At 54.1% G+C, this 23,254-nt stretch overlaps 1 protein-coding gene across 4 annotated transcripts in view; it reads left to right on the top strand.

Annotated features, from left to right (window-relative positions):
• Nucleotides 1-23,254, top strand: part of KLHL29 (kelch like family member 29) — a 300,737-nt gene that overhangs the window by 148,102 nt on the left and 129,381 nt on the right. For 3 of the 4 annotated variants that reach the window (XM_045813464.2, XM_045813463.2, XM_087863841.1), the window contains one exon: nt 12,996-13,325. In XM_045813464.2, the coding sequence (XP_045669420.1) occupies nt 13,041-13,325 (285 nt within the window). In that variant the 5' untranslated portion in view covers nt 12,996-13,040. Of the gene's footprint in view, nt 1-12,992; nt 13,326-23,254 lie in introns of all 4 variants that reach the window. The other variant, XM_087863842.1, reaches the window with a different exon arrangement.

Raw genomic sequence — 23,254 nt, 5'->3', positions numbered from 1 at the left:
GGACTCTGCAGAACAAGGGCTAGAAGGCAGCATGGCCAAAGGATGACATACCAGAGTAACCTGGCGTTATCACAGAGGCTTCCTGGAGGAGGTGAGAACTGAACCAGAGAAGGATTGAATCATTGATAGCAGGAGGTTAAATGAGACTGTTCCTGTTGTCTTGGAGACTTGGGCAAGGCTCAGGGCTAAGCATGAACTGTTCCCAGGATTACCACATTAAAAATAGGAACTTGGTAGCCCCAGGCCCCCTCCATTCCTCCCCGCCAGCCTCTAAGTTAGGAAGGTCTTGGGATTGCAGGAGAGAATGCCCCTGAGCAGAGTTGTGCTAGGAGGGGTGCTGAGGCTTTTCCTTTCCTCCTAGCGAGGTGCCCCCTCCAGCCACCCCCCACCCCTCCCCACCCCAGCATCAATTCAAGACAATCCTCCTGGTGCGTCCCCAAGCCTGGAGCACTGCAGAAGATACGACCTGGGTTCCCTCAAGCTGGGAGCACTGAGACTGTGCCTGACTCTGCAGGACCAGAATTGAACTTGACCATAGTGGGTCAAGGTATGTCATGGTCACACTTCCAGAGTGGACACTGCACAGGGGAGCCAGACTGGAGCCGTCTTGGAAGACCCCACCCCAGAGGACAGCCTGCCAGGGTGCCGGCCATCGGTGCTCTGCATGAAGCACCCTCACACAGCAGGGAGGCCGCCAAAGGGCCCACCGACAGAAGAGCCACCTGTGCAGGGGGCTGGTGCCCCAGTCACACCTTGCCCTGTCCTCTCGGCCTCTCTCCTGGCCACTCTGGGGAAGCCAGAAGCCAGTTCGTGAGTGGGAAGGAGGCAGGACCTGGAGCGCATCACATACCCCTGCCCACTACCGGATTCTGAGCCTAGGTCAGCAAGAGGAGGCGCTATGGATCGGACACGAGGTCAAAGTTCCAGGAAAGCTCGGATTCGGCTGTCGAGAGAGGCAAGGATGGGATTATTTTCAGAGTCGCCTTTGCCAGTGACAAGCTGTGTGGCCACTAGGCCACTGAAACCCGTCAGTTACTGAAACCTCCCCCTGCCTCACTTTGGTAGAAGCCCCACCGTGACAAGGTTTCTCGTTAGGCCTGGAAGAGCTGGAGTGCAGACAGCCCTTTGCGGTGCCAGGCACACAGGAAACGCTCAAAAGTGACAGCCCTTGGTAGTAGAAGTCCTAGCAGCAGCAGTAATAGCAACAGAAGTCGTACCCAAAAGTGCCCCTCCCCCCCGCCAAATAAAGCTGTTTGGGTCCAACAGAGTAGATTTAAAGGAAAGAAGTGGGAGAAAAAGAAATCTGTTTGCTGTTGATATCCCACTGAGTTCAGCCTGTTTAACAAACCTGCTATACAACTACCATTTCATGGGATCTAGAATGAGAAGAGAGCTGTGCTGGGTGCCAGAGGAGACCTTGGTCAGCTATCCCTGCTGTCTGGGTGTGCCAGGAGGGCTTCTAGGAAGAGGTGGCACAGAGTACAGGTGGAGATTCTCCATAGGAGAAGAGAACAGTCTGAAGACACTGGTGCGTGGTCATGTCCTTCTCGATCACACCCCTGCCCTCATGACAGTTCGGCTCAGTAAACATCAGAGGGGCCCCTGCAATATGCCCGGCCTGACAATGAGACAAGGAGGAGGCAGGCTCTGCCTTAGCGTGGATCCTGGGGAAGGCCAGCCTGGCGCAGGGCCCCAGCTGACCAGCAGGGAGTGTGCAGCAAGAGTGAAAAGCACACGTTAGAGTTTAAGCCCCTAAGATTTGGGGCCATCATCGTAGCATAACCCACCTATCCAGGCCAATGTGACTATAATTTTTTTTAAAGTGGCCCAAATAGAAAAATGGACCCTGAGAGAATCTTCTCTGAGCCATGTGACCCTTCTTTTCTTGGAGCCCTCTTGCCCTGGGAATGGCAAGGCTGAATTCTAGTTCCGTCCCTACCCTAATGCTCTATGCCTCGGTTCCACTATCGTTAAAGGGGGTGGCTGACCCAAGAGCTTCTGTGAGAGTTTAGCACGATGGGGATGGGGCAGTCTTCAGGGACCTGGGAGTTAGGAGACAGCCGGCGGGCATCCTGCATTCATCAGCTTCCCAGCTTTGGGCCCTGGGGATCGCTGGGAAGGGCAAAACCAGAGTCAGGTGCAGGACAAACCCAGGACAGTCCCGGGGGAGCCCCTGCGGGCACATGATGGTCCTTACCGCTGGTGCGCATGGGGCCAGTGGTCCCACGCTGCCCGACAAGGGTGGAGGTAGCAGTCTGGAAGCCAAGTATCCCTGCTTGGTTAATCTAAAAATAAACAGAAAGGCAACAAAAATCTATGTTTCAATTACTGCACACAAGCTGTTCAAACAGCCAGCTCCGCACTGGAGATGTGAACTTGTCAACAGAGGCTGCCTCGTTTGCATGCTTGGGTGGTGATAAAACACACAACCTCGCAACAGGCTGCCCTCTGGTCTGGGTGGTTGTTTTTTTTGTGTTTTTTTTAATTAAATTAAATTAAAAACATGGACGTAGAATAAAGACTGCGAAAATCTGAAGCAAGTACATCAAGATAGGGTAGTGGCTCCCAAAACAAGGGCCAAACAGGCTCGGAGGTCTGAGACGAGCCTGGCCCTCGGTAGAGAGATCAGCAGGAGCGCGGCCAAAACAAGGGCTCGGTGGTCAGGACCAGGGGACAAAAGCTTCTCCCAGTGCCCCCCCATCCTCCCCTCCCCCGCTGGTCCCTGGAGGAAGCCCCCGTGAGCAGCGTGGGCCTTCTGGGCGCCCCTCTCTGTTGAGGAGAGGTGTGTTAGAGCCCGCGGCTGGGGTGAGCTAAGCAGGCCGGATGCTCATGGCCAGGGCTGGCATTTCCATCCTGGGCCACGGCTGCATTTCATTCTTCCCCCACGTGCCCGCCCTCCCACTGTCACAGCTCAAGTGCAGTCTGTTCTTGGGAATGAATGGAGCTCCAGGAAGCTGGGCTACCCTGGGCTCCAGGGCCATCCCGACCGACCCTGCCTGTGGCAGCCTCAACAGGCCACTCCCGAGCCCCCAGGCCCTCCCCAGCCCCCCGGAGCGTTCCTGCCTCTCTGCGCTGGCCTCAGCAGCCCCACCTTCCCTGCCAGCAGGAGCCAGGCCCCCATCCCCACCGCCCCTCAATCTCTTGGACAGAGCCAGGCACAAGGGGGAGAGAGGTGGTCAGTATGTTGGATACGGTTCGACGAGGAAAGGGCAGAACAACGTATTAACCCAAGGGCTTGCCTAGGGGGTTGCTTGGGAGGGAAAAGGAGGCACAGAATCCTGACTTCTAGAAGCAGGGATGGTCAGCTACTTGGTGGTTTCCCGGGAAGGTATTCCGGGTAAGCAGAAGGCCTCCGGGTCCCACCAGAGGTGGAGACGAGAAAGCCGGTACACTTGCCCAAGAAGGTTCCACAAATCCCGCCTGCTGACGAGGCTGTCGGTTCCGCACGCGCTCTGGACGGGGATTTTAATGTCCCCAACCCTCCGGGCAATCCCGCAGCCATCAGACGCTGCTTACTCGGGGAAATAAGAGCGTGGTGGAGTCTCTCCCAAGGAAGATAATATCCTGTCACACGCAGTATGATCTGCTGGCCATGTGACGGCCGTTCCCTAATGTTTCAAATAGACTTTTGAATAGACTCTTGTCTAGAAGAAAGCAAATTGCAAGAGCATTTTTGGCAGCCAAATAGAGAGAGTGCATCAGTCTTTCTTCTCTGCAACTCTTGCTGCTGGGTCTGGCTCCAGGCGCCGAGTGGGATTTATTCATCAGCTCGGGTCACTGATGAACACCATTTGCTGTGAAGAGAGATCTCGTTGAATTAGTCAATTCTGCAAGATTCGGAATAACCAGGCGTGCCTGAGAGGCGGCCTGCGAGACAGCAGAAGGCCCACTTGGAGAAGGGAGGTGATGGCAGAGTCTAGCTCCCAGTGCTGCAGTCGCGTGTTTGCAGGGTCTTGGGAAAGCGGGCTCCAGATTGCAGTGGTTCCACTGTCCGTGGAGCCCCCAAGAACAAGGAGGCCGAGGAACAAAGATGGCTCCTGGTGACGGTAACTGTGGTTAATCCCCCTCTAAACGATCAAACCGTGCCCGCCATAGCAGCCTCATCGATCCTGATGTTTACGAGCCCCTAATTTATACACGCCTCCCTTCTTCCCCCAGTTTATGCTGATATTATGTTGCCAACTGTCATTTCCAATATCTTTTTTATTTTTCATTATCACTATTATAATGATTTACACCAGTAGCAATAGCACAAATGCCTAGTCAATTAGTCCCATGAGAAAAGTCTCTGAATCATGTGCGCCTCTTTGAAAAAAAAATCACTACATCAAAACCCACAGCCAGATTTCTCAAAGCAAAGGTGCACACAGGAAGGGAGGGAAATGAGAGGCTTGTTCTTTTAATATTGTTCATCTAAAACGAGCACCGGATCCCACCTTCCCGAGGCAGAGAGATTGCTTTTTGCGTGAGCAATTGTGCCCAGAAAAGGAATCGGAGGCATTTTTCCTGAAACCTATCATCAGAAAAGCGTTTTGAAACATTTGTCTTTTTAGGTCATGTATTAAGCCCTGTAATTATGGAATATGGCTTTTCCCCTAAATACCTCTGCCCCCCAGTGCCTTCCGAGGACCATGGTGCAGTGGTGAGCGTTGCCGAGTGTCAGGAAGCCTAGGTCCCAGGGCCGACTCTGGTCCTGCTAAGAGGCGGATCTTAAGCTGGCACGTCTGGGGCTGTAACGTGCTGCTGAGTCGCCCCTGGCAATGCTGTGAAATTCCTACTCAGTAGTGCTGGGACCGCGCCTACGATTCTGCACCCCAACGAGCACCTGGGGTGGTGCTGCAGACCCACAGACCACGCTCTGGGATACGGGGCACAAGCCGCTACGCCAGCCCTGGTCTTCTCTTCTTGTTCCTCACTTAGAAAATGCGAGCGTCAAGCACATCCTGGTGTGCACCGCTGGGATGTCATAAGTAGCGAATGATGCGGTGGCTTGCAGAGAACCTAGTGAAGGATAAGGCCATACAGTTGTTGCTGTGACCACTGCTGGACCTTTCATGCTGGAGCTGCTCCCTGCCCTCCCCCTGAGGCCAGTCCACGCACTGGTCTAGGGTCTGCTGGGTGTTGTCTCCCCCAGCACTTCGGATGGGCCAAGACCTGGGAAATAAAGCAGGTGCCCAGTCTTCCTTTGAAGATAAAGATGACACCTTAAAGCCCTCTGTTACAGAGATGGATGCCACCCAGGGGGAGGACGCAGCGGTCAGAGGTTTCATCTGAGTTGTCACGTCGCTGACTCCTTCTCCCCTGCAGCTCCTGGTGGAGGCTGCTGTGGGCCCAGACCTTGCAGCTGTAGCAGGTCCTGGCGGAACCTGCCAGCAACTAAGCCAGAGGGCTGGGACGAGTCACTCCGGTCTAGCACCTTGGCTGGACACTCGCCACACCTGCCCTGCTGAGTGAGCGACTGATGGTGCTGGTGGGCGGGGAGCATTCACGCAAGGACCCTCATGGCTGGGCGAGGTAAGATAGAAGGGAAAGGCCCTTTCAGAGCAGAGGGGAAGTGTGACGAGGACTGTGTCCGGCCCACTGGGGCTATGGTATTTTAAGAGAAAAAAACGAACGATAAAATCACACCTCAGCTCACTCATCCTACAGAGGACCAGGCAGAGGCTGCTGTTAGCCCGTGAATGTTCCAGAGCTCCCTTAGTTTTTGAGCAGATCCAAAGGATTTGCAACAGGGCTTGGGCCCAAGCCGGCATCTCTGCGTGCACCCTCTAGCCACAATGTCCTATCCACCTGGAGGTGTTCAACACCCGCACACCCCTGAAGAATACCTCTCCCTCAGGGGCAGCACCAGGACGGGGGTGTGGTAGTTGAGGTAAATGTGAGGAGGCCTCACATGTGCAGGGTGGACCCCGACACGGTCCTTCTTGCATTTTTCACCCCCAGGCACCTCTCGCCTCACCTAGTCTCCACCCCGCGGTGTGTTCTGAGCTGGAAACAACCTGCCACCCTGATCCAGGTGCCCACCCTGTGCCCAGACAGCCCCACGGAGGATATGGAGGTGGGGGGCGGGGGATTTCTGCCTTTAGGGAGCACACCCTTGCAGGAGCAGCAGTCATGTGGGAGGCAGAACAGGCCAGTCCATCACTGGGTCATAGGCCTGCCTCTGAGCTCCACGAAGAGAGGACCGGGCAGAGAGTGCCTCTGGCAGCCTCAGCCAGAAGCGAGTCTTCTGAGTTAGTGGGGGCTCGGCAGGGCTGGGGGTCAGTGGGAGCTGCAGCCACCCCAGGAAGCAGGGAGGCATGTCCGAGGGGCACCCCAGCTCCCGCCAGCATCCATCGCAAGTCTGGCCGAATTCTCCAGAAGCACCTGGAGTTTTCCTTTGTGTTGCATTTGCCAAGATGGTCTTTTGGCTGCTATTTATTATTTTGCTTCAGAAGAAAGGCTAAAAGATGCAGAGAGGGAAAAGAAAATAAGAAAGATGGGCATGGCCTGTTCCAACCAACTTGGCAGCACGTCTCCCCCAAATGAGGCAATCATACATTTTCCAATCGGGCTGGACAGGCCGTGGCTCATTCCTCAGCCCCGTCTGCAGGCAGTGCGGGCTCCCTTACCTTCTGTGGATTAATCACGCCTTCAGGGCCCTCACAGCCGGCGCCCGCTCCTGCACGTGCCTTCATGACATGAGCGAGGGGAGGGTCATTAGCCACCTGGGCTCCTGGGGACAGCGTGTGCACATGGGCATGTCAATATGTGTGGCCACGACCGGCCTCCAGAGCGCATCGCGGGTGTCCCGGACACAGCGCGCCACTGTCCTGATGTGTGTTCAGGTGTGCACAGTGTGCCTGTCCACGTGGCCGGTGCTGTGGGCTCCTGGACAGTGGCCCACATGCCCCAGCCCAGCCCAGATAACACACTCGACTATGGCACATACAACTCTGAATTATTTACTCATGAATTATTCATGTGGAGGCGAATCTCTGGGGCAGGGCTGCTGATCTGGGACCCAGCAAGTGTCTGCGCGACTGAATTACGGAGACACAGCCGAGACGCTGGGGCTGAGCATGGGGTCAGCTGAGTCCCCTCCTCCAGGCTAACCTCAGGCCCCAGATGGCCTGGGCCTTCCATAAACCTGGCCTGAGTCTATCATGACACCCTGAGCTACAGTGAGAAGGAGATCCGACAAGGCAGGCCCTGGGGTTCCTGATACAAGATACACCAGGTCACAGCTATTCAGCTGAGGATGACCTTTGTCCCACCCAAGTCTGTTCTCTCCCAGAGGCCCTGGATGGCAGAGCACCCTACAGGGTCCCCCCTCCACCTAGCATGCGGGTCTCGGGGAGTCTGTGGCTGTGTTTCAGAGACCAGACCACACACAACTTCATAGTTGGCAGTCTCCTTCGTCCTCATCCTGGAAAACTGGTTCCTGTTGGCCTACCTTTTTCCATCCTGTAACTTTAAGGTCTGATTGTTACCCAGTGAAAGGGCTCTTCGCCCCATGCAGACGGCTCACGGGAGTCATGCTGGATTCTCTCATGGTCCTGGGGGCAGTGCGGTGGTCCCTCCCCACTCTCCAGATAAACTACCTGAGGCAATCCTGAGTTTTAGGAACTAGTAAGGGGTACTGCTGGGGTTCACACTCAGCCCTCTTGACCCCCGACTCAGCATTCTTTCCACTGCGTGGGGACCCAGGTCTGAGTCCTGGAGCAGTCACCAAGAGTTCTGGGCTTGCAGAGCAGACAGGACAGTCCCAGCACTCAGACTCTGGCAGCCAGTGGGATGCGGCTTCACCAAGCAGGGCAGGGAGTGAGGGCCCCCTTGCAGAGAGGCTCTGAAACCAAACAACTCAGTGAGCAGGCTGAGTGGTGGCCAGACAGCTGCCCGAACACCTGGGGCCTGGTTGGGTTTCAGGGTTTTGACTGGAGCAGGAGCAGAAGAGGGCCCAGCTCTGTGGGGTTTCCAGAGCCTGAACTGGGCCTTAAGCCAGGCACTTACTGGGGTGGAGCCCCTATTTCCTGGTAGGGAAGGATACATAAGGTAGGCTCCATAACCCCAGACCATTTCATACAGGACTCCAAAGTACCGACGAGAAAGATGTTCATTTCACATTACGTTTTCTATCATTCTAGAGGTAAGCAAGTTTTAGAAAATGTAAAAACGAAACAAACAACACCTACAACTTTGGATCAAATTCTTAGACAGTTTCTTCTAAGCAGGGGATGGCTCCTTTTCAGAGGGTGTGCAAAACCGAAAAAAGAGAAGTTGTGGCTCAGAGTAGAGATCAGGCATGGTTCAGATCTGGGCATCAGGAGCGCAGAAAGGGGAGCAACAGGGAGCTTGGGGATCTAGAGACAGGTGGTGGACGAAGGTTCGGCATAGCAGCTAGAAGTACACCCAATACTCAGAGAAACGGCTGCTTCTCAGACTGCCCTCCGTCTCTCGGTGAAGGGCCCTGTGCCAGGCTCTGCCAGCTCGCCAGCAGCCTGCCAGGAAGAGGTGCTCACCCCGACAAGGAAGCACATCTGTGTGTTCTGTCTGTAATTGCTTGAGCAGTCTTGTCTGAGGTGCCCTGTGCATGTGGGGCCTCCTCCTGCCCCAACGAGCACTTCCTGCTGCCTCCCCCACCACCCCGGGCGCACGTGTGGGCACATGGGACCTTTTTGACACGCTGGCTCTGTGCCCAGCAGGAAACATTGAGGTTGCCACCTCTGGAGCTGGCAGTCCGCCGTCCCCTCAAGGTAAACTGTGCAACACGCTTCTTTCATTCTGTTTGAAAGGGGAAGTTAAATGGAGGAATGGAGTCTAACCCAAACCTGGCATGCAAAGAGTTGACCTTTGTTTTGAATACACTTAATGAGGCTCAAACCAGACTGTGTGGCCTCCAGCTGCCTGAGTCCCCTCCAGCTTCTCTCTAGCGTGGTTCAGAGACTTGAAGAGATGAGCAGCGGGCGGGGCGGCGGGAGGTGCTGGCTGATGGGTCCGTGGGTGCCATTGGAGCCACGCTGCGCTGGAACAGGTGGTCCCTGACAGCAAGCTGATGGGCTCTAGGGCCATCGGAGGTGTCCTTGGGGTTAAGGAGGCCCCGTTGACCTGCTCCCAAGCATGCTCTGCCCACCTGTGGGCACATCTCAAGCCTGCCCTCCTCATCTCCATCCTCATCAGCTGGAAGGAGATGATTTCCTTGACAATATGTGAAGTTGGGTTGTTTTGTGGGAAGGTGAGTGCTGACTTAGGGTATCAATAGGGCTGGGCTAAGCCTCAGTAACAAATAACCTCACAATCTCAGTGCCTTAACACGATGAAGGTTTTTGTTCCAATTGTGCCAAGTCCAGTGCTGGTGGGGCAACCCTCTTGCACTTCCAAGGTTGCCATGGCAGGTGAAGGGAGCTGAGGTTAACAGAAGATGCTCTTAAAGGGCCAGGTCTGGGAATATTCTCCATCTCCTCCTCACTCATTCTATCTGCCTGACTTCAGATGTGTGATTCCCGACCTAACTGCAAAGGAGGCAGTAGGGATGTCTTCCTGGGTGGTTGGAGAGAGGTCACGGTGTGGTGAACCTTGTGACATCATCTCTGCCATACTTAGCATCCAAACTAGGCAACTGCCCTGAGGTGCTGATCATTAGAAAGAGCCTTGCAGGTGAATCTTGGGAATGGGAGCCTAAGCTATGGGGTCCAGGTGACCCTGGACATGCAGAGATTCCATGCTCCTTCGGAGCCATCCTTGGAGGCTCCAGGTCTGACCTACCAGGAAGAGGACATTTGCTTACCCTGGTACCTACACGGAATTTCCAGTTGGGAGACTCAAGGTGTTTGTTCTGAGCTTCTCCCATCACACAAATGTGTTTGTCTCTTCTGGAAGCATTCAGCAATTAAGAAGAAATAAACATTTGTTTATTCATTCAGCAAGTGTGTACTGAATACCCTTCTATCCCAGCCGGAATCTGTGTTAAGTGCTAGGGCTACAAAGACAATAAGCCAGGGACTGTTCTCCAGGTAGCAACTATACCACAACCATCGATGCTGGGATGGTGGTGGGGGCCGGGTGTCCAGGGGGACTGAGGGGGGCTTCTTGCCTGTTCTGGAGGAGGTGGGTCAATGAAGCCTCCTAGAAGAGTAGTGCCTGAGCTGAGTCATAACAGATATGCAGGGCTTGGCTATGGAAAGAGAGGGAATCCATTCCTGGCAAAGGAGCAACACGGGCTTGACCCCCAAGCTGAGAGGGGGCATGATGCCTTCAGAAATGAGTAAGGTGTTTGGAATGGCCGGGCATTACCCCGGGATGGGAAGAGTGGACGGTGACCCCAGAATCCTCAGGTGTCTCCTGGGCCACACTGAGAAGTCTGGACCTTATTCTGAAGGATAAGATTTAAAGCAGGAGAGTAAAGTATGGTAATCAGATTTATGCTTTTAAAACACATCACAAGGGTATGGCACCTGGGTGGCTCTGTCGGTTAAGCATCCAACTTTTGGTTTCGGCTCAGGGTATGATCTCAGGATCGTGAGATTGAACCCGCATCAGGCTCCGTGCTCAGCACAGAGTCTGCTTGAGACTCGCCCTCTGCTTCGCCTCCAACCCCCACTGGCACACACTCTCTCTCAAATAAATAAATACATCTTTAAAAAATAAAAAAAGTCATAAGGGCAGTTGGGTAGAGAATGGGTAAGACGGACAAGACTGGAAGATTGGAGCAGGGATACTGGTGGAAATAATCTATGTGGGACACAACGAGTCGGGGTGGTGGACGTGCAGAGGGAGGGGGGCAGATTTGAGAAGCAGCTGGGGCGACAGAATCAAAGACCTCACTGTCGAATATATGAATGGAAATGGGGACATGGGCTTGCAGAGCAGATAGGACTTCCTGTCTGCAAGAGGGAATTCCTGAGAATGAGTGGGCAAAAGAGCAATGAGTTCATTCTGGGACATCCAGTACTGAGGTACCTGCGGGGCAGCCAGGTAAAGGTGTACTTCCGACTGCAGGACAGTGTGTGGTGCTTAGGAGGGACAGGGAGCTAGCAATGTCGCCTTGAGAGCCATCAGGGAAAGAGGTGACAGCCGATGAGATTGTCCAAGGAGAGCACGTAGGGTGGGAAAAGAAGAGGAGGAAATAACGGATCGCCAAGGATGAGCCGAGAAAGAGTTGCTTGCCAAGGAGAACAAAATGAGGAGGGAGCTTGATGTCTCAGAAACCACAGAGAAGAGGTTTCGAGAAAGAGAGAGAGATCAACCATGCCAAATGTGAGAGAAGACAAGGCGTGAGTGTGCCATGGGATTTTATAAGCCAATCATTCGTGACATCGGTGAGACCAACTCCCAAGGAGTGGGCAGAGCAAAAACTACACCAGAGCACGGTGCAGCCTGGCAGGAGGCAGAAAAGTGAGGAGAGCTATTTAAGCAACTCTCTCAAGAGAAGCCTGTGAGGAGGTGGTCAATGGGGGATTCGTTTTTATTTTTTATTATGTAAAATTGAATAGATGAAGAAATAATGTTGTGGCGTGGCATAAGCTGTGAAGCGTAATGATAAAATGAACAAGGAGCCCCCCATCCACTTGAAGAGGTCACGGTCAGCTCTGCTTCCGTGTGTTCCTTGTGCCTGGAGGAGGGAGCGGTGCCAAGGGGGAGGGGACGGTGGCTGCCAGGACCCACCAACCGCACAAGTAGCACGGAGGTAGCAGGTCACGAGGGTGAGGCCCAGGCTCCATGTCAGTAGAAGTCGACAACCAGATCTGGTGTGCAGAGACCAGAGCAGGATCAGGATTGATAGAAATTTTTAAAATAGGTGGCCTGTCTACCCACCAGCCAATAATTCCAGACCCCACCCCACCCACCATGACTGAGCTGGATTTGCAGGATAGGAAAATGAGCCAGGAGCTATCTCGGACCTCCAGGAGCTCGCACCCCAGACAGGAAGTAGTAGCAGAGTGGAAGAGTCAAAGCTGAACCCGAGCAGTGGCCGGAGCTGAGGATGTGATGTGCAGGGCAGACCCCACCCCCACTGCCCACTGTGCCAGGGCTCTACCGTTACCTCTCCCCTCTGCCTCAGGCTTGCTGTGGCTTCTCTGGCCGAGTCGGCCTCTCCTGTATCTTTACATCCTTCATGACCGAGGGTGACATCGGACCCAGGCTGGGCAAGAAGCTGGGCAAGTCACCGCGATGGTGAGCAAAGCCCAATCCTCGTGGTGCAGGAGGACCTCAGTATCCTGGTGTGTCTGGGTCTCCATGACAACACCGAGGGCCTTCCATTCGGATACTCAGGAAAGTCGCATGGGAGATGTCTGGTTCGCAGGGAGCATGGGGGTCTCTTGTGCCTGCGACTGAATCATAGGGTTATAAAGAACTTTTAACACCCAGGGGCTTAACACGTTTTCAGACTGGAGTCCTACATTGAGCTGCGTCTGAAAGCCAGACATCTTGGCCGCCTTCTCCCTTCCTACGTCTCTGACCTCAGGGAAGTCACTTATTCTCAACCAGCTCCCTGGTCCATAAACCGGGAATGAGCAGTGCCTGGCCAGTTCAGAGGCTACTAGAAGGATACAGTGAGGTTTACATAAAGGATCTTGTCCACTAGGAAGGGAGTCTGCAGATGCGGCTTCCCTCCCCATCATGGGGTTGAGGAGTCTCCGGGATCTTGTTTGCACGGTGGGGATGGTTGGGATAAAATCCCAACCACAGTTAAAGCGAGCACACGTGCATCCTTCAGGGCAATGTGACGTGCGGAACAGAACGCATTACTCCTCAACTGAGACTGGGTTCAAATCTTGTCTACCACATTTTTGCCCTGCGATCCTGGACAGATCCTTTATTCCCCCTCTGTGACGTGGGGCTAATGTTCCATGCATTGTGGGCTTGCTGTGAATATGACATCAGCTATCGTTTGAAAGCCCTTCTTGCACACAGAGAAGGTGCTTACCGGATGCTGATGGGCATTGCTGCCCTCCTGGCATCCTAGCAGGGCTGCTGTTGGTCTAAATCACCTCCTCTCCACTCTGTGCCAGCAGGTCCGGCCTCTGTTTCCCTGTGAGGAGCAGCCACGGCCCACCAAGATGTCCCGGCACCACAGCCGCTTCGAAAGAGATTACCGGGTGGGCTGGGACCGTCGCGAGTGGAGTGCCAACGGGACACATGGGACCACCAGCATCTGCAATGCCACGGCCGGGGCCGGTGGCGGCACGGCCAGTAGCCTCAGTGCCCGGCCCGGCCTCCTGCCACTGCCTGTGGTGCCCTCCCGGCTGCCCACGCCTGCCACGGCCCCGGCTCCCTGCACTACCGGCAGTGGCGAGGCCATCACCAGCCTTGTGGCCAGCTCTGCTTCCGCCGTCACCACCAAGGTAAGCCCAGTGGCCTCTCTGAGCAGGAGCTGGGCACGGGGGCCCTGCTTCCCCTGAAGGCCCGGGCCAGCTCTGCAGGCTCACAGCCTGGGCCCTGGCCACCGTGTTCCCCAGACTATTGGCGTCCCTGGAGCTGGGCTGGCCAGCTGTTGAAGGTTCACATGGTTTCATTTGCTGTAGTCTCTCTCTGCGACTAATTGTAAGACAAGCAGGTCTGAAGCCGCTCGTCGTCCCATGCCATGTGGATTAAATGCGTGTAGGGATGGTGAGCTCCAATTTGGCCGTAATGATTCACTATATAGGTGACTTTAGACCACGCAAGTCCTCCTGGGGTGCCAGTGACTTGGGTTTGCAAGAAGATAGTGACCAGCAGTCTGGCATAAATGGTCATAAATCTACTACTTATTAACTACTCTGCTAAGAATTCTCCTGGCCATTGTGTCTTCCCAGCCTCAGACGACCGCGTGAATCAGTACTTTCGTCCCCCACCTGATGGCTGGGGATAGTGAGACACACCAAGTCTATGAGCTGGTCCACGGCTGGCCCTTCCTTGGGGACCAGGCCTTGGGCCTCCAGTCTTGGCAATGACAGCAGAAACCAGGCTGTGTTACTAACAGAGAGACTGAAACGATGATGGCAGCAAGGCTCTCGCCTGGCTTCAGGCTGAGCTGGTCCCCCTCACGCAGCTCAGAGCCCCCCAGGCAGCCAGAACCCTCCAGGGACGGGCCCATGCGGGGGCAGAAAGCCCCGTTTGTGACCGTCCTGTTTCCTTAGCCGAACAGGGGCTCCGTAGGCCGCCTTGGCCTCTGCTAGCCATTCCGAGTGGCCTGCTGGAGCCCTCTGCGAGCCAGCGTGTGCGTGTGTGTGCGTGTGTGCATGTGTGTGTGCACGTGTGTGTGTGCGTGTCTAGTGCTTTCTTCCCTGCTTTCATAAAAGTTGCGGGAGAAGTTAAGGCGGGGGAGGCCCGGCGCGGCCATTGTGAGGTGGCCGTGGTGTGGGAAAGCCGCGCTCCAGGTGTGCTGCGCCTTTGTCTCCGTGATTTTCAAAACTCCCTTTCAGCCCTGCTTCCCATTAATAACGGAGCGCGGCCGGCCCAGGGCCCAGCGGAGGCCCGAGACAATGGAGCTATTGGAGGCCAGCTCGGCGCACGCTGACATCTTGCTGCAGTGCCTTATTGATTTTATTTTCCTGTTATGAAAACACCTCCCCACTGAGGTGGGGAGGGAAGGAATGTCGGGCGGGGGAGAGGAGATGGAGGGTTATTCAGGCACGACGCCCCCAGACCAGCCGAACGCATTCCGTCCCTGGACGCCGGCCCCCGGGCCTGGCCCGATGCACTGACCTCTCTGCCTGGTGGAGCCAGCCAGCCGCCCCGCCAGCCACATCTGGCAGCCGCTCAGGAAGGCCAGCTGTTGGCCATCTGGACAATGGCAGCTTCTGGAGCTGACCGCCAGGGGCTCCATGTCGGCAGAGAGAGAAGCTGGACCTGGAAGCCCACTGAATGATAACGGCCCTCTCTGGGTGGAGGCCTTTTTAGGGATGCTGTGGGGCTGCGCCTGGGGCAGGGGCATGGCCCTCCAGGCCAGGGTGCTGGAAGGCACTTGGCAGTGAGCGCCCCTCACTGGCGGGGCCCCAAACCACTGCACATGGGGGGAAAGGAACCCAGCCTCTGATAGAAAACAGCGTCTGGGGAGGACTGCCCTGGGGGACTGGGAGGGGGGAAGGGGTGAAAGTTCATGCCTGTGGGACAGCCAGCTCCTGGGCACGTGTCCCCTCTGTAACCATCTCCAGCCCAGCTCCAGACCTGCAGGAGCTAATCTGATCAAACAAAGGTGCCTGCTTCCACCCTGGATTTTTCGAGGCGCTCAGGAGAACAGGGTATGCAGGGGAGAGGAAGGACAGCAGCCAGCAGCAGCTTCTGTCCAGGACGCTGTCACTGAATTTGGGCCGTGGTGCCTCTCTGACATCTGGCCAAGCGGCTGCCCCCGCCAGATGCCTGTCCCCCAGCCTATTTGTCTAACCCCTTGCCAGTGCCACATCAGTTGACAGGCAGGCCCAACCCAAGGTATCTGTGGTCAACAAGCTGTGTCTTGACCGAGTAGCCAAGGTCTAGCTCTTGCCCTTGGGGAACGCACAGGTCAGGATATGACAGGTTTGCGGCCTGGACAGTGTGACCAAATGACCTGAGAATGTCTCCCCGGTTGAGGTTATTGGCAGAAGCAGCTCAGTGTTGTGGATAAAGACAGACTGTGGAGCCAGCCTGCCCAGGTTTGAACTCTGCTCCATCCCTTGCTAGCCGCGCGGCCCTGGACGGGTTAGCCTCGCCTCTCTGGGCCTCGCTTCTGTAAAACGGGAACAGGAGTTGCACCTGCCTACCAGAGTTGTTGTGAGTGTTGTGTGAGTTCAAACATAGATACAGTGCTTAGCACAAAGCCAAGCCGGGCACATAGTTGTTGCCACCACTGCCACTGTTGTCACTGTCACTCAGGAGAAGCCTAGGGGACAAGGACTTGCCCCTGTAGAGAAGAGGGATCATTTCTAACCTCACCAAGAGAAAAAGGTAAGTCTTCCGATAAGAAACAGGAGCTAGGGCCCAAGCAGGTGGGGAAAGCAGATTGTGTTTCTGAGTGGTTAGAGCTCACATTGGTCTGTGACGTGGAGGCATGACATGACCAAGGTGACATCATGGCAGCAAGAGAAGCTAGAGGGCATCCAGTGGACCCCAAACTGACCTTGAGTCCACATCACCTAGTAAGCTTGATGATGGAGTCAAGGGATTTTAAAGCTTTTTCAGCCACGGGACTCCGTCCTCCAAGGAAAGACCAGTGTGTATACAGGGCCGAGACCCCACTCTGGTGGAAGGGTTTGGGGGACAGGGCTGCATGGGAGCCAGAGCAGAGCGGCGTATTCCTGCTACCCTGGAGTGTGGCAATGGGGGCTTGAACATACTGGCCTGCCTTCCTCAGTGAAGGGTCTGGTGCCATATGCAGGCCAGTCACACCTGAGGACTCAGGGGAAGGTCCCCAAGGTGACCCTCAGGGACAAGTGTTAGTACTGTCAGACCTTAGCAACTCCCTGGGCTGGGCATGGAGCAGGGTGTCACATCTCTCTGGGGGCTGGGAGCTGACATCCTACGCCATCACCACCCATGCCGAGACGGCCTGCGCCTCTCCTGCCCCGAGTCCCACGGGCCTGGCCACCCGCTCACCCTCAGAGCTGGGGCTGCTTCTGCCACGCCGTGGGGGACAGTTCCAGCTCCCCGGGGTAGGGAAGGCTGGCGAGGCTCCCTTCGGCTGGTGCGTGAGGTGATGACAATTCTTTCTGTCACTGCTGCCTTAAGCCTGAGCTGATTTTTATGTTTCTTCATTTTTCTGTGGCCTGAGGATTTCTTGCTGGTCTTTGATGAAAGGACAGTTGGACAAGCAGATATTCCTAAGCCACTGAGGCAGGGGGAGAATGTGACCAGAGGCAACACACACACACACACACACACACACACACACACACACACACACTCTCACGTCCCCAGAGCCTGAGAGAAGCAGAGTGACCGTGCCCTCCGGCCCCTCTATTTTGCCGGTCAGAAGAGTGAGGCCCAGAGGAAATCAGGCTTGCCGAGGGCCCCTGGTGAGTGAGAAGCGGACCGCCTGGGCTGGCTCCTTTCCTCTCCGCAGGCTGCCTGGCACAGTGCATTCTCCATGGTAACCGTTAGTGCAGCATTGTGACGATAACTTTTCCATCCCTTCAACCACCTACCTGACAGCAAACACCAGTGTGCAAGAAAATGGGCATATTTACCTCTTGGGTGAGGTGGGGAAAAGGAGCCCAAAGGTTCTGTCGACTCCACATTGCAGAGCTATCAAGAGCTTCAAGCTGTCGCATCAGACAGAACCAGATTTGAATCCCACCTCTGCCTCTTAGGAGCGGACTATGTTTCTGAGTCTCGTCTATAAAATGGGAATAAGAATAGTATCTTCCTCGGGAAGAGGTTGTGGGGACTGGTTGAATTAGGATGTGTGGGAAAGCTTAGAACAGCACCTGCTATCCATCAAAGCACTCAATAAAAGTTAATTTTAAAAAGCTACATCAGAGATCGGGTCGGACCAAGTGTCCATACACGTGGGGTGAAACCGGCCCCCTGGAGGTTGGCACTGGTGGGGGCCCTCTGTGGACCGTCCCCTCCCCTGACTGGAGAGGCATGAGGACACCGAGAGCTGGGACAGCCCCGCGCCTGGCCCACGATGGCCGCTGTGGGCTTCAGGCTGTCAAGCCCCCGGGAGGAGAGTGGCCCCGAGAAGCAGAAATGAGGCTCCAAGGCCAGGCCCTGTTTGCGGGGTGGAGGGGAAACCCTGCTGCCCCGCAGTTGCTCTGCATGAAATTTAAATTATTCTCGGCAAACCTGCCTGACAGATGAAACAGAAAAGGGACGGCTTCATAAAATGCAATTTTGTTCTTGAAAGAATGGACTTTGCAGAATCCTGGCTGATGTCTGTGAAATGTGTTGGGGGCTTTTTTCCTTGTGGTCAGGAGCACTCATGCTGAAACATTCCCGTCGTTCCTCAGAGCTAAGCCCTTGAAAATAAATCTGGGCTGGGAAGAGAGAGACTCAGCCGGTGTAGGAGGCCCAGGGAAAACCGAAAGGGGCCGTGAAATCTGTAGGCTCCGTCCCGGGAGCATGAAACACCCCGATTTCTTTTACATTTATGAGCATTTGGGGCTTTCAGGGTGGATATGTGTCACTAGGGAGATGGCACCGGCCGCAGGGTCTTTCCCCATGCACTCTAGGTTCTATGGAGAGATGCCCCGGCTGGGGGAGATGATCTGGGATTTCCGTGGGGAATCAGGCGAATGACCTCAAGGCCCCGCCCGGCCGGCCCCTCCCCCTCGCGTGGTCCGGCGCCTCCGTGAAGGATGAGGGATGCTTTTGCACGGTTACAGAATGAGAAGCAGACCTCCGTTTCCTCTTGTATTCACACTGAAAATCAAAGGCTGCTGAGTGGGCTCGGTTGGGAGAATCACTCAAGTTCCTTTTGTGGTGAATTTCCAGACTGTGCGTGATTTTATCCAGAAGACTGTTCTTGCTCTGTGAATGAGAATGTGTGATTTCCCTTGTGATAAACGATCAGGCAGTGATCATGCGCTGTGAGACAGCTTTTGTGCACGTTCGTGCCGAGCTAATGGGTTTTGCCTGAACGTTGAGCTGCAGCCACGGTTTGGATTCTATCTTCATTGACTTAAAACCCATCTGTCAGTCACGAAATGTGTACCATTGAAAAATGTCATGATTTCCAAAGCACCCGTTTCAAAACCTACAGTGTAGGGAGGGCAGACCTGAGGGGCTTGCACTTTAAATGTGTGACTGAGGGGGCAAAAAGAGGGGAGAAGACAATGTAGTCATCCGCATTTGTAAGGGGTGAGCCACAGGAATTCTTCTAGATTCCAGAAGAAAGCTGCCAGGAGAGCTCATTGACTAGAGCCAGGTGTGTAGATAAGTTAGCTTTTGCTAGGAAGAATCATCTGAAAATGTAGTGGCTTACACTTTCACAGTTCTATGAGTTGGCTGTCAGTTCTGGCCCGGGCTGGCTCTCTCATTGGTCTGTGGTCAGCTGCAGGTTGACTGAGGCCGGCTGATCTAGAATGGCCTCGCTCACACATCTGTGCTTTGCAGACTGCCAGCCAGTGTGTACCCGTTCTCCTCCGTGGGGCCTGCCGTCCTCCATCCGGCTAGCTCAGGCTTGTTCACACGGTGCTCTCAGGCTTCCAAGAGAGGCAGGAGGGCGAAGCTCAAGGCTTTTGTAACCTCTGCTTGAGGCACATTTGCTAAAATCCCACTGGCCAAAGAGGTCTTGTGGCCAAGCCAGATTCAAGGAATGGGCAAAGAGACCCTGCTTCTTGATAGGACGTGCTGTAGCACTGCACTGCAGCGGGCCGGGCGTCTAGGGCTGGGAAGATTTGTGGTCATTTTTGCAACATACCCCTAGGCTTCCCAGCACACTTGCGTAAAGCCAAGGCTCGCATGCCTCCAGCAGAAAGGATAGGGTCAATCTGCTACCATCCTGTACATGGCCTGGTGTGGGAAATCAATATGGGACCCACACGTGACTCGTATACTCCTGGATTACACACCTCCCACCTACGCCAAGAGCTGCCTGGTGAGGTCTGAAAGAAGGTGCCCAGCAAGAATTGTGTTACCAGAGAGAAGGAGGGGCAGCTGGCCCCCAGGGAACCCTGCAGGGTGCATTTACCTTGAGAATCCACTGCTGGCCAGGACTTGGCCCTCCATGATCCTGTCATGGCCCCCAGAGTCAGTGGGACTGGGACATCACTGTTCCCAAGACGTTCTCACAGACAGATGCTGGTAACCAAGGCCCAGAATTTTAAAAATCCATCCCAAGGAGACCACCTTCATGGATTTTGGCCAGTAAATTTCTCCCTGTGAGAATCTGCATGGCAAGACGTACTGACAAGCCTGAAATCAGGAAAGGGAGCCAGTTTTGTGGTGCAAACGTTCAGTAGCTGAAAATTGGGCGGCCCAACGGCTCTTTCTCCCTAATAGGCTAAATCTTGTGCAATTTCCCAAAAAGCCCTTGGAAAGGGCTCTTCTTAAATTAGGTTTTCTGCAAACAGCATCATTCAAGATGAACATAAATCTACTTCTTATTCACTTTTAATGGTTTTCCCTGTTTTACTTAATTACTCATGTTGCAATTAAACAATTTTTTTTTCATTGAGAAAGGACAGTATTTTAGCTACATTATGGGTTAAATAGGCTTTGGAGAACTAGTCTGGGAGTCTCATCACCATTTATAACATAGTTTTTTATAGGGAAAGTATGTTCCAAAATCTAAACAGCCAAATTACAAATGAACTTTCAGAACCCAACCCGTTTGCTAACTGGGAACTGTCTGTAATGCTAAAAATAACTCGGGGAAATAAACATAAAAAGAAGAGCTGAATACCCCTCGGTATAATTCGTTCACCATCAGCATCTACAGATTTCGTTTAATTTCAGGGAGGAGAATTTCCTGCAAACCCAGGCTGACCCTGTCCCTGTTTTACTCACTTTCATGACACAAGCCGCCAAACTGGCGTGAGCCCCCCCAAAGCATAATGCAACCGAGAAGAGTCACTGTGAAGTCCCCACAGAGCTAAACGGATGTAATGAGGCAGATGATCCATCAGTTTCAGCGTCCCGTTGGCTGCCCTGCAATGAAGGCTCTGGAGGACCCTGGGCTGCGCTGGCTACCGGCTCCACTAGACGTCTTCATTTGCATCGTGAATTTGCCTCTGTAGAACCCGTAGGCAAGAAACGTCATTTTCCTCTGGAAAATAAGGGCCCCATGTGCTCAACAGAGCATCCGCGTGCACTGGCTCCTAGCACACGCCTTTCCTGTCGACGGGGTGGGATCCCTGCTGTTCCAGCCACCTCTCTCCTGCCTCTTATTGGAGATGGACGAACATGTGGGACCCTCTGGCACCATGAGGGGGGTCCTTGGGGCTGGGGATGGAGCAGAGTGCATACAGACACTAGAAGGCCAGTCGTCAGCACGTCCCTCCCTGGACTTACACCCCTGGCTGCTGGCTGCCACAGTCCCCACTCAGGGTCCTCATTAGATGTGCTTCTGAGGCCAAGGCATTTTGGTTAAGCGTGCTAACCCCCACCCCCTACCCCCACCCTCTTTGGTCCTTAGAGGCCACAAAGGCTTCCCCATTGGCCACTCCTTGGGTTGTGAGCGAGCAAGACTCCTTGCCCTGCCCAGACAGAGCTGGGGTGCTAGAGGGAGTCCCTCGCACCTGGAGGGGTGAGGACTCAAAGCCCACAGGACTCCCCTGGGCTAAGAGGCTGGAGTCAAGGAGCTGGGGACAGTTGGAAGAATCCCAATCACTCATCCTTTCAGAGTTGACTTCTTTATTTTAAAAACATGGATTTCAGTGACTGAGAGGAGCTGGGGCAGAAGGACAGACTCATGAGCCTGGCTTCATCGATGGCTATCTCAGGTTGGTCTGCTTCCAGCTGGCTGTAAAAGGTGGGCCAGGGACTCCCACACTGAAGGCTTCTCTCCCTCGTCAAGAGTAGATTTACCCACCTCTGCCGGTACACTGGCCAGCCCTGGGCCCCAGCTCTGACTCGTCTGTGATCCTCTCTGTGGTTCTAGAACAGCATCTGCCTTCAGGTTACCCCGGGGAAGCTCCTCTGGCCGCAGAGAAACCTGAGCACAGGGAAGCCTTTTTCTAGGTTAAAAGAAACCCACCCCAGCACTAGACTGGCCCTGAACATGATTTCAGATTCTTGACATAGTACTTAAAGAATTCCTTCATCCCGTTAGGAGCGGCCCTCAGGCTGGCGGGTTGGGTGCAGGGGTGGGAACAGGAAGGTGACCAAGCCTGCAGATGGGTCAGGTAGCTCTCGCCGTGGGAGCACAGAAGCTGGAGAGCCTCTCCAGGCCTGATGAAACAACCTTCGAGGTCTGTCGGGATGTTGCTGGCGGTCTACCTGGCGTGCATTTTCTTCCCTTCTTCCTTCCTAACAGAATCTCAGTTCTGGTCCGGTATCCGCCACTTCTCATGTTTGGGGGAAATTGAACCCTAGCCCCTACTGGGATTACGATGGTTCTAAGCCAGGTGTCGGTGATCCCAATCCCTTCAGCCATTGTTGGTTTAGGAAGGGTCATGTGACCCAAGTATAGCCATGGAACAGGAGGGTAATGCTGTCTGAGGACTTTGGAGGAAGGTTTTCTTCCTTCTGAGGAAGAGTCACAAGAGCAAGGCCATCTTTCTTCTTCTGTACTGTCATGTCTGGACATGATGCCTTGAACCATCATGCTACAAACCCGAGGATGAAGCCAACACATGAGGAATAGGAAAAAAGAGACACAGAGAGAGAGAATTCCAGAAATATGGAACCAAAGCCCTAATGTGCATTCCTTCCTGCCTCTGGGCTTCTTAATATGTGAGCTAATACATTTCCTTGTTGTATAAAAAAATAAACAAAACTCAACTGCGTCCGTTGTGTGGAATGCTCCCTAGTGACAGCGTGGGTGTCTTCATCCGTCTCCCAGACCTTGCTTGGCACATTGGTTTGCCAAAAACAGCTGCAGTGACCTTTGAGAGTTCAGTTTACCTGTTACTTATTCATTTCGGCACTCACTGCTTTGTACAGGGATTCTGCTATCTGTTGCTTCCCTAAATGCCAACACCAGAACATAGATGACTACTGCCACACTCCTGTGTTTTTGTGTGTTTCTGGCTGAGGGAAATCCACCAACACACTGGATGCCCAAACCATGGGTCACTTGACAGTTCATCCCTACCACCCATTTTAGCTGCAATTCCCCAGACATAAGAAGAATCCTCATGCCCCAGGGCCTTTGCACGTGCCACTCACTCTTGCCTACCCAGAAAAAAACTCCTCTTCATCCAACAACTGACAGCCCCTATGTTACTACCTCTGTGGTGGGGGAAAAAATGCTATTATTTCTCTTGTTCCCATAACACTTTTGTTTATGTTCCTATGTAATGCCTATAATATATGATACTTACCCATCTATTCATTTGTACCCTTATTAGGCAGTGAACTCCATAGGAATAGGCTCCATGTGATGCCCAGCATATAGAGGGTCTCAGTAAGTGTGTAAGGACAGAATGAATGAATTTATTGCTGGGGTCAAGAGGTTGAATGCCTTTGACATCATCTCCACCTACGTGGCAGATCAACCTTCAAACTGAGTAATTTCTGTGGACGGGCATGATGAGGATGTTGAAGACAAGACCCACATGGGGAGCCAGAAAGAAGCCTTCACAGGCTCACAGATGGGACCCGTGTCCCAACAATGAAACATGGATGCCAGTATGGATTTTACATACCAAGGCCTTTGCCCTAGGTCCTGCGCCCCTTCCCATCTCTCCCAAAGTGTTTGGATTCACGGGCT

This window comes from Ursus americanus, chromosome 7 (genome assembly GCF_024610735.1).
Source record: "Ursus americanus isolate L20-20 chromosome 7, mUrsAme1.1.p, whole genome shotgun sequence".
NCBI classification, from domain to species: Eukaryota; Metazoa; Chordata; class Mammalia; order Carnivora; family Ursidae; genus Ursus; species Ursus americanus.
This window is presented reverse-complemented; position numbering and strand designations above follow the sequence as displayed.